The following is a 13855-nucleotide window of genomic DNA, read 5'->3' on the forward strand; positions in this document are numbered from 1 at the left end:
CAGAAATTGTTAAATGTTAAGCACAATATACCAAACTGATAACCCCAATTTTTTAATATGTTAAACACAATATATTAAAATAATATGCTTCAGATCTGTTTTTACCACAATATCCACATTTAAAAACACCTTTTCCTTCTCATATCGAATCAGATTTTACGACACGCCTAAGAGAAATACAGTGTTCAGTAAAAACATCTGAAGGTACCCACAAAAAAGGAAATTAGCAACCTCGAACTGGTTCAAACAAGATACCATAATGGCATGTTTTGTGGCCTTGCGATATCCCTTTTCAGACGTTATGTGAACAATTGACATTATGTTTTTCGGGTTTCCCTTTCCTCTTTTATCCTGCTATGAGAATATTTCACCGAATGCCAGCTTCCTCTAAAATTTTGTTCTGTTTGTTCATCCTTATATATAGTTATGCCTATTTTTCTATACATTTAGATGCATAAGTTCTCTCAGTTTGACTTTCTTGTTCATTTGAAGAGAGAAAAAAAAAACCACCACAAAACAGATGTTCCATAATCTTTTTCACAATTTGTTATACATGTACGACAACTAACATGCTCTGTGGATTTGAATATCCATTTGTTGCTGGCTTTTATAAACAAACATTACATGTAAATTATAGCTATAAAGGCAATGTTGATATTATTAATTTTGAAGTCTTCAACTTTATCTCGAAACCCTGTGTTGGTTATATTTTTAAGATCATCCTCTGTGGTTAAAAGCAAACATATTTCATCTGGCAAGGAATATGAAAGAAAAAAATGATAATTTGTCTATATTAATTTTTTTTCAAACAAAGGATCCTTAAATTATTGACAATCCCTGAAATCATATTAGGGAATTTGTAGAATAATGATTAAACTGTTCAGTGAAATCACTGGTCCTTTTCAGGGATTATATATAATTACTAATGATTTTAGTAATTCTACATATTCCCTGAAAAAATCAGGGATTCTACCTAATCCGTGATTATACAAATTCACTGTAACATATACACGAGAAAGAAAAGAAGCATGGTAAGTTAAAGTTGAATTAAAAGTTGCAGTTCTTAGGTATATCTATAGAAAAAGACATATCGAATATGCAAAACGATTGTCTGATTCTGCCGCATATTTGTCAAAGTTCCAAAAACGGAGATATGCTCAACTGATGAATGTCATCCAGGTCAAGTGTGTCATTTTGATGAATGTTGTTAAATACTCCATTTTACCTGTATAAAGGTGTGATTAGTGGGATGAGGATAACAAGTCATGGTACCATAGTCATAAAAACCACGGAGGTAAGAGGTGAACCTCATATAAGGTAAGGTGGGATTGTATGATAAATCAACAACAAGATTCATAGTTATTTCAATAAAGAGTAAATAATATTTTTTATCTGTATTCTACATCATTAAAGTTTGATTGTTCAATACTATAAATTTTGAAATGATTTGAACTGGTGATCAAATGAGGCAATAATGTTGGCGTACAAATCTTAATGTCATATTTCAAAAACAAAGAGTGTGCAAACATCCTTGAGACTACTTGTATTCCACAAAACGTGTGGTCTAGTTCAGATGTATAGGGATGGGAAAAATACTATATACAAGGTAAGGTTACACTTTCAAGCATATTTACAACAAGGATGTGCATAAAAGAGGGACGAAAGATACCAAAGGGACAGTCAAACTCATCAATCTAAAACAAACTGACAACGCCATGGCTAAAAATAAAAAAGACAAACAAACAAAAGCACAGACATGACACAACATAGAAAACATAAATCATGGTTTGAATTCTTGTTAATAGTCGTGGATAATTTAGATACATAATGTTTTGGTTATAATTATTTAGTACATATTTTAATATTTAACGTAATGCATTCCCGAAATAACTTTTTTTATTTGCAGAATGAATACCAGATATGTGTGGTTACTTCTTGCAAGTTTCGTGTGTGGGAGTTTCGGATTTATTGGTGAAATGTTAGATTCTATAGAGGATATACCAGTACGATTTGTCTCAGGCACATGCTTTTTATTATTACATAAAACATATGATCCTGGAGAATTTGAGATGCGTATTCGGCTGAATAAACCAACCATAGATCTTTATGTAAGTATATTCGACTTAGAAAGTTCCTGAGGATATTTAATCCAGATAAGCGCACGGAATGATCAACAATTAAGCAAAGTTGATAACTCTGATACACAGTATTGAACTATCCAGCTGAATAAATGATAATAATGACGAAACTGTTTACATACCTGATAAAAAGCTATAAATGTCCACCTAGACTAATTTAAGCATTGTATTTAATGAATGTTGATTAAAAAGATTAGTATTCAATGTGCAACAGAGATAGATTAGTATGTGCGAGCTTCCATTGTTTACTTCATCTTGATGAAATATAATTTTATGTATTCACTAGTTTTCCCTAATAAATCGTTTTATTCACATACATGTTAAACGAAAAAATACTTCCTATCCTATGATAAATTTGAGTAATTAATTTACATGTCATTTGAGTATGGTCCATTAGATTTTACGACTAAGGTTTACCACAAATATGGTTACTGGTCTGGTTTAGTGACCTCGAATTGATGTAGGCCAGTGTCAGCTTTATAATTCATAATGTTTGTTTTAATTTTTAAATTGCTAAGTTCTTTTTATACAAAACATAAGCGTAACAATCAATATGTGTAAATACAAACAAATTCCGACACATGACATTTGTTTTATTTCTAAATATAATCGAGTGTATCTTCCAGTACCTCAAACGGACTAAAATTTCCCTGGAGTTCCGTGTTTTTGTTATTTTACTTTTTCAAAGAGAGGCAGAATAAAGGCAGCAGTAGTATACCACTGTTCAAAAAATTGTTCGTAAATCTATGGACAAAAAACAAAATCGGAGTAACAAACTAAAACTGAGGGAAACGCATTAAATATAAGAGGAGAACAACGACACAACATTCAAATGTAACACACATAGCAACGGACTAAGCATTAGACAAAATCCGATGAGAATAACCAAATACATGAATTTGGGATAGAAAAGTACCGTGACACGTCTTATAGTAATGTGAATTCACACTCAAATATAGAAGAAAACAAACGACACAACGGAAACACAACGTAAAAATGTTACACACACAGAACGAACTATGATATAACAAAGGCCATTTTCCCGACTTGGTACAGGACATTTTTAAAGAAAAAAATGGTGGGTTGAACCTAGTAAGATTTAAAAAACGCAAAATTAAGAGAGACATGTTAAATTCTAGTAAAACGATACAATCATTGTCGAGTGATTAGATTAGCGCTTTCCTTATGATAAATATTGAATATATATGTCGTATGCATTTTTAGTCATGTCATTTTTATTATTATTAATACACTTTGTCAAGTCACTTTTAATCTGAAGATTTATTACAAATGCCCTAATTTGAAAGCTTTAAGCTGACTTATTGTGTATATAAATACATATTTTCGTGTTAGAAGTATACTTGGTGTGTCATTTACCTTGTAGCCTTCTTATTAATAACATGTCTATATGAAATTGTTTTCTGGGATGCTTTTAACCTTTCTTTAATTAAATCTCAACGTTCTGTCATTATTTTAGCGAATACTTAATTCAACATCAGGAACTCGTGATTCTGTATGGACACGTTAAATATCAAGGTTATGTCTGTAATGTGTATGTTAAACAGATTTAGTAATGTTTTATAATTGTATCTATTGACAAACATTATAATCGTCATAGTCGAAATATCTGATCTATGGTAAGTCTTGAAAAAAGCTATGCGACAGAGTATTCAGATGATACTCAACTTACCTTTCCCAATTGGTAGCCGTAGTAAATATTAAGTTTTGGATTTTCATTTCAATGTTGAAAGATATTTTTTTTATTTTTCAGTCTTCAGACTTCTACTCGTTTGATAGGCAGTATCACGGTATGACATACAGGATAATTAACTTAATACCTTTGAAATCAGGACTTGCTAGCGTTAGATTTTCTGTTGGTTATTTTGGATCTCGTTATCATAGTCCACGCTCTTGGTGTGAAAGAATAACACCTGTAGCGACTCCTACCACTACAGTCCCAACCCCTACTACGACAGTGTCAGTCACTACAACAGCGGACCGAGCGACAACAACAACGTTATCGACTCGGAGTCCAACTACAAGTACAGTATCGCAATCAACCACATTAACCACAACAGTTCCAGTACCTACAACACCAATTGGACAAAACACCACATCTACTACTCAAGACACAACGTCTACTACCCAAGACACCACGTCTAATATACAAGACACCACATCTACTCCTGAAAGTATGACCACTCTACCTACAATCACAACCCCTGTTTTCGGAACCTCAACTCTTGGTACACCGCCACCACGCCCAACACCGGCTTGAGCTTTCAACCATTAATTTGGAGTTTTTGTGATTTTAGGGCCTTGTTAGCACAGGCGGATAGATGTCGCCACAAAACAGCCACGGTGGTGTAATGATAATACACTTTAGTTGAGATCATTTCACGTCTAATTTCGTGTTATATTTGCCATCACTGAGCTATTATATCATGTATATTTGAAGCCTTTTTAAAACAATATGGCAGATGTGTGTTTATTTAATAAATATATTGTAACCAGAAAGTTGCGCAGCTATAAAATATTTCAGATAAGATCATGTCACATCATATGTCACGGTTTCATCAGCTATATTATTTTTTAGAACGTTTTACAATGATTGCAGAATTTCATTATATTCAATAAATGAATTGTGATCCTCGCATTGTTTTCACATGCGTGATCTCTTTTACTTCCTCAAATAGATTGTTATATTTAATAAATTAAAGATGTAAGTAAAAGATAACAGACGAAGCTAAAAGCCAGGAGAATGGACAAACAAAAACAGATATAAGGAATACGATTCCATGTTAGTCTTCTGATTTCATGCGATTCCCTCCGCTTTTATTATTTTCTTGATTGATATCTTTTACTTGTTTAATGAGATTTTAACTTCGGTTAACTACTGTTGCCCAAAATTAAACGACTAAATGCAATAAACATCCACACACATCAAAACCATAACTGGTCTTGGGTGCTTCGAAAAACCCATTGATTTAAAGTCAGTAAAAAGTCAAATGCGGATAGGACACAAATTTGTTGAGAAACATTGTAGCAATGATTGCAATAAATTGCACAATATGAACGCAACACAATTACAAAAAAGACATCTAGAATTCATTTATAAATACAGTATGTGGGGATTTTGTGTCATTTATCGATACATCCTATCTTTTCTTTTCCATTATATCATTTAGACGAGTTCGTCTCTAGTGATATTAGTGGCCGTGGCTTGAGGTATATGCTCTTATATTTTTTTTATAATGGGTTATGGCGTTTTCATTCTTGTAATAATTTCTTTTATTTGTTCTTTTTAATTTTTCAATTTTGGTTAGTTTGAAAATTGTATGTAGGTCAACCGAATAATTTGAAGTATACACTTGCAAAGTTATTTTATATTTTTCTTGGTATGCCTCGTGACTGTCAAACTTTTGTATTATAAAGACGTTTCTGTAAAAAGTAAAATAACATAAATACCGAACTCCCGAGGAAATTTCAAAACAGAAAGTCACTAATCAAATGGCAAAACAAAAAAAAAAGCTCAACCATCAAAAAAATGGATAACAACTGTCATATTCCAGACTTGTACAGGCATTTTCTTATTTAGAAAAAGGTGGCTTAAACCTGATTTCATCATTTATGGTGATATTGTCCGCTATTTATGATGGCAATAGTTAATGTAATGTCTTTGTTAGATATTTATAGATTATGCATAGTTTGTTAATATTATCACGCAGCTGTAATCTTCAGGATAAGAGGGGTTAGCGTGGCATCTAGAATATAATTTCGCTTAACGAAAGTCAAAAGATTTTTGCACAATGCAATTGGTTTTTTTCATTTCCTATCGTTAATTATCCATTTTTAGTCGGTTACGTTCCCTTGTCACCATCTTATATATATAGGGATATAGTTACGATACTGTTGTCATTTCATTAAAGATTGCATATGTTGGCTTTAATATTGATTCACTTATAGGGTCTTTGCATAAGAACTAATCACATTTATTCAAAAAAAATAGTTGTTGGCATGACACGGGTTATGTTCTTCTCATGTATTTTATGATAGTATGATACTAAACCCCTAACGGGAGGGATTGTGCCTGATATTCATATGATGAAAACATAATCTGTCAATCAGTTTAATTGAGGTCTGGAGCTGGCATGTCAGTTAACTGCTAGTAGTCTGTTGTTATTTATGTATTATTGTCATTTTATTTATTTTCTTTTGTTACATCTTCTGACATCGGACTCGGACTTCTCTTGAACTGAATTTTAATGTGCGTATTATTATGCGTTTACTTTTCTACATTGGCTAGAGGTATAGGGGGAGGGTTGAAATCTTATAAACATGTATAACCCCGCCGCAATTTTGCGCTTGTCCCGAGCCTCTGGACTTTGTTAGTCTTGTATGATTTTTAATTTTAGTTTCTTGTGTATAATTCGGAGTTTAGTATGACGTCCATTATCACTGTACAAATATACATATTTTCTAAGGGGCCAGCTGAATGACGCCTACGGGTGCGGGAGTTTCTCGCTGCATTGAAGACACATTGGTGGCCTTCGGCTGTTGTCTGTTCTATGGTCGGTTGTTGTCGCTTTGACACATTCACCATTTTCTTTCTCAATTTAATGCAGTAATGTTTAGTCGTTAACCGATACCACACATTGATTCTTTTTTCCATTCAGACAATGGTTGTTCCACGTGTACTAGAGGGATAAGTAACATACAATCAAAGCGCTGTAAGCGCTGAAGGCAGTTAACCAAAAACCAAGGCAACCGTAATTATGAAAACTGTGTTGCCTCAACATTAAACATTCATATATAGTACATTCATGTTTATCTAATGATTTATTTATTAAGGCAAATAATTTATATGTTATCATGGTTTCAAAAGCAATGCATATATCAATGTATATTTTTTTTTGGCGAGTCTGCAGTGGTACAAGTTCCCAATGATTGCAGTTGTTCTACTTGGTAGTTAACCTTGGTTTTATTTGACTGCTAGAAGTTCAATTTGACGTAGTATGAACATGTAATAGTATGAATGGACTGGTTTCCCTGGAAAGAAAACTGAGTGTGTGTTCTATAGTACAAAAGTTATGAGACACGAATTAGACAAATGTTCACTACAACAGGGATCAAAGATGAGGTCTGACTGACTTGCCCATAGTAAATGTAAATGATTTGTTATTTTGTCCCATACAAATGAATATATATAATTTAGGGGTAGGGATCTCAACGGTTTTCAAGTTCTCAAACAGGTAGGGGTAGGCAGAGGATTTAGGGGGCAGGGGGCCCGCCCCCCCCCCCTTTTGGGGAAAAAATTTGGTTGCTTATATAGGTAATCACTGAAGCATGACTGGAGCGGGCCCCTCTTTGGTCAGTCATTGGGCCCCACTTATGAATATTTCTGGATCCGCCACTGGGGGTAGGGTGACCCTAGGGACTTCCCCTACATTTCATTTTATTTGTTATATTGTCCCATACATGAATATATATGGTTTAGGAGTGGGGATCTCATTGGTTTCCAAGTTCTCAAACAGGAAGGGTAGGGTGACCCAAGGCACTCCCCCTATATTTCATTTAATTAGTTATATTGATCCATACATGAATATATATTGTTTTGGTGTTGGGATCTCGACCGTTTCCAAGTTCTCAAACAGGAGGTTTGGGATGACCACAGGGACTTCCCTTATATTTCATTTGATTTGTTATATTGTCCCATACATGAGTATATATGGTTTAGGGGTATGGATCTTGACCATTTCCAAGTTTTCAAACAGGAGCGTGAACAGTGACCTCAGGGACTCCCCTATCTTTCATCTGATTTGTTATATTGTTATACATGAATATATATGGTTAATGCCCGCGTCACACTGTCCCGATTATTATATGCGATGGACACCCGAATGCGAAAATTGTAAGTTCGTACGAAGTTGGTCCCGATCTCGTTAAAATACCAAAAAGTGACCGAAGCAAGTACGACGAATAACGAAGTCTATACGATGGTGCCGAAATTATATATGATAGCAAAAGATGGACGTACGAAGGTTAACCGAAGACGGGTATTTTAGCTTCATATATCAGCCGAAGCCTACACGATGGATCACGAAGGCTACACGATGGATTACGAAGGCTACACGATGGACTACGATGATGGCGCGATGGCCATACGATGTCTAAAAGATACGAACAGAATTTCGACAACATATCGTTTCTGTACAAGTCTGCCATGCATGGCGGGAAATCGATCTTTTTGTCTAATTCTTATAAAACTTAGTTTATTATCCCCTCGCCTACTACATGTAAGATGCGTGTAGATAAAATTGTTATGGACACTCTAGAACCAAAATGCTCAAAACTTGGTATGGTGTTACTTGTTAAGAATATCTTAAGCGCTATTGACTTTAAAGTCAAAGGTCATGGTCACAGTGGCAGTTGTAATACAAGGCGATATCACCCTTGTGGACACTCTAAAACCAATATGCTTCAAAAGATTTTAACCACATTTAGTATATTGTTTCTCCTTGTAATGATCTGAATTTTTTTACGTTCAAGGCCAAAGGTCAGGGTCATGCCGATGGACTTGTTTTTCCTCCTTGAAATAGCATAATACACAGGAAATTGGTTGCTCATTTTTTACCTGCTAGTTCTAAAGACAATATTAAAGGTATTTCCAGTACTGAATGTTTTGGTTGATTTCTAAAAAAATAGTTTATGTATCAAATATGCATATTCAATTTACCATTTCTGCATGTTTCATATACAAATATAGTGTTCATATTTGAGCCCCAATATGTTACATACGAGGGGATGCCACGCATTGCCTTGTTTGAACTGTAAAATGTGTGCACTAGTCTGAATAATCACCCATAATTATGCACATGTTTACTGATCTATCTTAAAGGTAAGGTAATGGGTTCGTTGATCCCTTTTATTCAAAAAGAGCTCTTTCCAGGAGAATATCATAATAATATAGACAAAGGGAAGGATGTGGGGAAAGCAACAAATGCGGTAAAATATGACATATAGAAAACAAAATGGTAATGGAGTAAACATTCGTGTGACAACAACTCAGACGATACATAAAAAAATCAGAATAATGAAGAAAAAGTTGGTTTCCCTTTATACGTGTGCCTGCAGTGTTGGTGTACGAGGCGCATTTATGATTTTCATTATGTTACTTGATATGAAAAATTGACAAAAATAATATTTTACTTGTAAAAGTAAATCCTGAGCCTGTAATAGCTGCTCTTTTTGTTCCATTTGAATTAATAGAAACAACGCTGTCGCCTTTCTTGTTCTCATAGAATCATATGATATGATCTCCATGTTTTGTGAACATCTTTCTTAACTGTCGTATTAGACTGACCAGTGCATATCGCGCATGGCACTTTAAATGTATTTTAGCGCGAAAATGAACCTACATTTAACTGGATTTATTGCCGTCGTAGTTCCATCTTGTCGCCTTCGTACTTTTATTCGATGGCAACACGACGGGATTACGAGGTCTTCACGAAGTCGTGTTGCCATCGTAAGACCTTCGGGTATCTTCGTGATTCATTCGTGTAGACATCGTAATGTCAAAACTGCCCGATGGAAACGATGGAAACACGAATGCAATACGATGTGCAAAGATGCATTCCCGGTGACATTACGATGGTGAGGATGGTGATACGAACTCAATACGAACTCTCAACATCGGACGCACCTTCGGGGATTTTTTAACACGTTAAAAAATTTACAACCCTTCCCGAAGTTGTCCCCGAAGGCTAGAAAAAGTGGCCGATGGTTCTACGATGGTTAAAAATGGCACTACGAATAGCCCGATCTGGATACGATCAGTCCCGATTTTGAAAATTTCCATTATCGTGTTGCCATCGGCGTAAAAATCGGCACAGTGTGACGCGGGCATAAAGGATGGGGATCTCGACCATTTTTAAATTCTAAAACAGGAGGGGTGAGGTGACCCCTAGCGACTCTTCCTATATTTCATTTGATTTTTCATATTGTCACAAACATGAATATATATGGTTAAGGGGTGTGGATCTCGACTGTTTCCAAGTTCTCAAACAGGGAGGGTGGGGTAACTCCAGGGACTCCCCCTATATTTCATTTTTTATTTATTATATTTTCCTATACTTGAATATATGCAGGGGCGGATTTAGACGGGGGAGGGTTGCGGGCTTGCACCCCCCCCCTTAAATTTGCAAAGCATGGGTTGTTTCTCAGCTTAATAAAGAAAATTCCGATAATTTTACCTCAATTTTTTTTTAGCCTCGCTCTGCTCAGCAAAAATTTAAGTTTGCGCCCCTCCTAACCTAAAATCCTGGATCTGCCCCACATATGGTTTAGGGGTAGGGAGCTCGACCGTTTCCACAGTGGCGGATCCAGGGGGGGTTCCGGGGGTTGGAACCCCTCCCTTTTTTTGGCCGATCAATGCATTTGAATGGGAGCATATAGTTGGAACCACCCCCCCTTTACTCTGGGTTGGGAACCCCCCTTTTTAAAATGGCTGGATCCGCCATTGTTCCAAATTATCAAACAGGAGGGGGTAGAGTGGCCTAAAGAATGCCATCATATGATTTACTTACATTAAGGTATATATATTATTTGTGAAACTAAAGAATGAAACTTTCAGCTACCTTAATTGACCCTTCAAAATTGAGAAAAAAACAAATAGCCCCTCGAAATTGCAGTAATATGTTTACACTTTAAAAGCATCTCACATGCATTATCATGATTTATCATTTATAAAGAAAATTTAGACTGTGACCATGAACATGTATATTGTTAAATATACTGTTCCCAGCTGTCACGTTGTATTGGATTTTTAAATTAAAATTTATCAAAAAGTAATTTTTAGTTTTTGAATAAAATATGTTTCTGCTGTTTCTTTCTTTTACATATATCTTTTGGTTTACAATACTAGTGTTTATATTCATTTACCATGCATAGATGTATTTTTTCACCTGCTTGGATTTATTTTGTAAATGATCGCCAAACCCGGAATTACCCTTATCCGCTTCCGGAATCGGATCCGATTTTGTAAAATTTTGTCTTCACGGCCGCCATTGTTATGTGTTTACAATGTTGTTTTTGTCAATCAGATACGATTTTACTCGAATTTATACAATATTTGTCGGTAATTTTCTGTATAAAGCTAGCGGTTGAACAAAATAAACATCGCCGTCATGAAAAATAATGATAAAAATAAGTTTTTAGCTCGTTTAATTGGAGACTTTGGTGAACATGGTGAAAAGGTTTGCAAAGTAATTTCTTATTTTCTTTCAAATGTAAGGCGACTACGTCGGGCGTAGCTAGAAACCAACTATCCTAGTCGAAATTCCGCTTGCAAAAGTGGGAAGTCTCGGACCACTGCTAATTTGCACACCTGCCTCCAAATTGAAAAGCTACGAAAATTTCTTTTTCTAATTTGAAATTGCCGCCAACAGCATGAACAGTTGAATTATATAATAAACTACTGACGTAGTTGTACTACGTATTGATGACAAACAATATTCCTACGACTTTTGTCATTTAGGAAATCTAAACTGCTTGTCCTAAGAAATTTTCGGCGATTAAATATTTCATACAATTGTTCTTTGACATCTTAGCTAAAAGCACAAGTCATAATGAACTACACAAGGATTTTTAATAAGCACTACTTCTTATGTGTAACTTTAAAACTTTTGGATAAATCGACGATCATTTAAGGTTTTTCTGGTCATTTTTTTTGTAATCCAGAATAAAAAGTATTAAAAAAGTGTTCAATTAGTTATATATAACATAGTAACAAGCTAGATAATAACAATGGCAAGTATTTCAGGATTTATTGGGTAGAACACAAATCTATGCAGCTTAACTGCATAAAAACGTAAAACCTTAAGTATTTTATCTCTCTTATCAACAACTAACTATATTAATGGGATACATTTATAAAACTATTGTACGGTTTAAAACAAAATATACCAATTGTAATCGATAAACTTAGATGAACCAGATTGAAGCGGCCGACTGGACTTCTTTTCCGAAACAATAACTTTTGTCATACGAAGTAGGTTTTTTCGATATAAGTGTTATTTTGAACAGAAAACGGTGCTGTAGTAAATTAAACTTTGTATCATACGAATAGGTATCAAAGGTACTAGGATTATAAGAAGTTTAAAGTATGCATAATTTTCAATTACTGTTTCATAATAAGCATCAATTGCAAGTTTATAAGCTGTTAAAAATTATTTTCTATAAGCTCATGTCAAATTTACTGTTCAAACATCTTTTAACCGTGAGAAGCTATATCCTGATTTTCGTATATTATTAGTTACATGGTGTTCTTGTGACCTAATACGGTATATATGGGGTCAGTAAATTCCATATGGGATGAGAGCGAAGCTCGAATCCCCATATGGAATTTACTGACCGCATATATACCGTATTACGTCACTAGCACACTATGTAATGAATTTATCTTACCAACTATCTTAACGCGTGGACTAATGACCTATCAAAATAAGCAAGTCTTTGATACTGTTAGCATTAAGAAACTACTTCCATCGATCCTACAAAAACAGATGCCAACAAGAACAACTTGTTAGGTTTAAATGTGTTTTATGAATTTATTTCCATCGTAATCATCAATTTCTTCGGCTGTTGATAATGGAATAGTTATGCCATGTCGACATAATAATGGTACATATTCGCATTTAAGTATAATATCAAAAATATAACAAATCCATTTCAACAAGGTATTACCACCGTATATTATATGTTCGTTGCATACATAGTCCGGCCCTGGCTCCTTACCACATTTTAAAGTTTAAATTTGCTCATATGTTTCATCTTCAATGTAGAGCACATCGAAAAAAGCATTAAACGGTTTTCTAATTTGACTGCTATATTCACAATTTTTTTCTGTGACATCCATATAAAAAGATTGATAAAAATTGTCATTTTCATTTTCATTAGGAGTATACAAATCACTAAAATAGGTACTCCACAATTTGCAAATATCCCCGTTATTAGTGGTTATCAAGTTTATATATACATGTATATCAAAACCGCTTTATTTAAAATAACCACACAATAGGTGAAATACACAATCTGTGATGATTAAGATCTAATCATTCTAGTTTCTGATTTCCTTCTAACTATTTTTTTTTGTGTTATTTCATTAATTCTTATAAGATGTTTTTGTCGTAATGATACGTCGGATTTAAAAAAAAATGGAATTAATAGATCCATCATATTTTGTGTAAATATATCTTTTAATGATAGACCTGTTTTACAGAAGGTGTTGGTGTTTTCCTTTTCTGCTGAAAAACAACAACTCATGTTCAACATCTATGGTTCCCATGTTACATTGTCCAGTTTCATAACTGCGTTTCCTTTTCACTTTAAGTTAAAGACAGACCTGATCATATCTTCAGAAAACTTCATAATTTCCGAATTCTTGTGGATAGTAAAATCAGCATTCTGTTACCCATATATTTACTTATCTTACCTCCTATACATTTCTACGAATATGATTGGTTAAAAGCGTCCGCGTGCAAACCGTGTATATTTGATAATTAAGTTAGTAGGAAGGCGGGGCTTATTTCATCCACGGTTAGTAGTGGAGTTACGTCCCTTTATATTCCATATTAGGTAAGAAGGGAGGCGGGGCTTATTTCATACACGGGTAGTAATGGTGTTACGTCTCTTTATAAAAACAAAACGGTACTGAGAAA

At 34.4% G+C, this 13855-nt stretch overlaps 1 protein-coding gene across 2 annotated transcripts; it reads left to right on the top strand.

Annotated features, from left to right (window-relative positions):
* The first annotated feature begins 1225 nt into the window (after nt 1-1225).
* On the top strand, nt 1226-4792 carry LOC143071466 (uncharacterized). Of its 2 annotated transcripts, none has more exons than XM_076245767.1 (3): nt 1226-1317; nt 1907-2108; nt 3910-4792. In XM_076245767.1, the coding sequence occupies exons 1-3, from the start codon at nt 1250-1252 to the stop codon at nt 4414-4416; spliced, it is 777 nt and encodes a 258-aa protein (XP_076101882.1). In that variant the 5' UTR covers nt 1226-1249; the 3' UTR covers nt 4417-4792. The 2 variants fall into 2 exon arrangements, with proteins under 2 accessions (XP_076101882.1, XP_076101883.1); XM_076245768.1 differs by lacking the exon at nt 1226-1317 and adding an exon at nt 1569-1606.
* Nucleotides 4793-13855: the final 9063 nt, after the last annotated feature.

The sequence above is a fragment of the Mytilus galloprovincialis genome, chromosome 4 (assembly GCF_965363235.1).
Source record: "Mytilus galloprovincialis chromosome 4, xbMytGall1.hap1.1, whole genome shotgun sequence".
Lineage (NCBI taxonomy): Eukaryota > Metazoa > Mollusca > Bivalvia > Mytilida > Mytilidae > Mytilus > Mytilus galloprovincialis.

Coding starts and splice junctions, on each gene's coding strand:
- LOC143071466 (XM_076245767.1), top strand. CDS start 1,250: ATGAGGATAACAAGTCATGGTACCATAGTCATAAAAACCACGGAGGTA. Junction 1,318..1,906: donor AGAGGTGAACCTCATATAAG/GTAAGGTGGGAT, acceptor TTTTATTTGCAG/AATGAATACCAGATATGTGT. Junction 2,109..3,909: donor AACCAACCATAGATCTTTAT/GTAAGTATATTC, acceptor TTTATTTTTCAG/TCTTCAGACTTCTACTCGTT.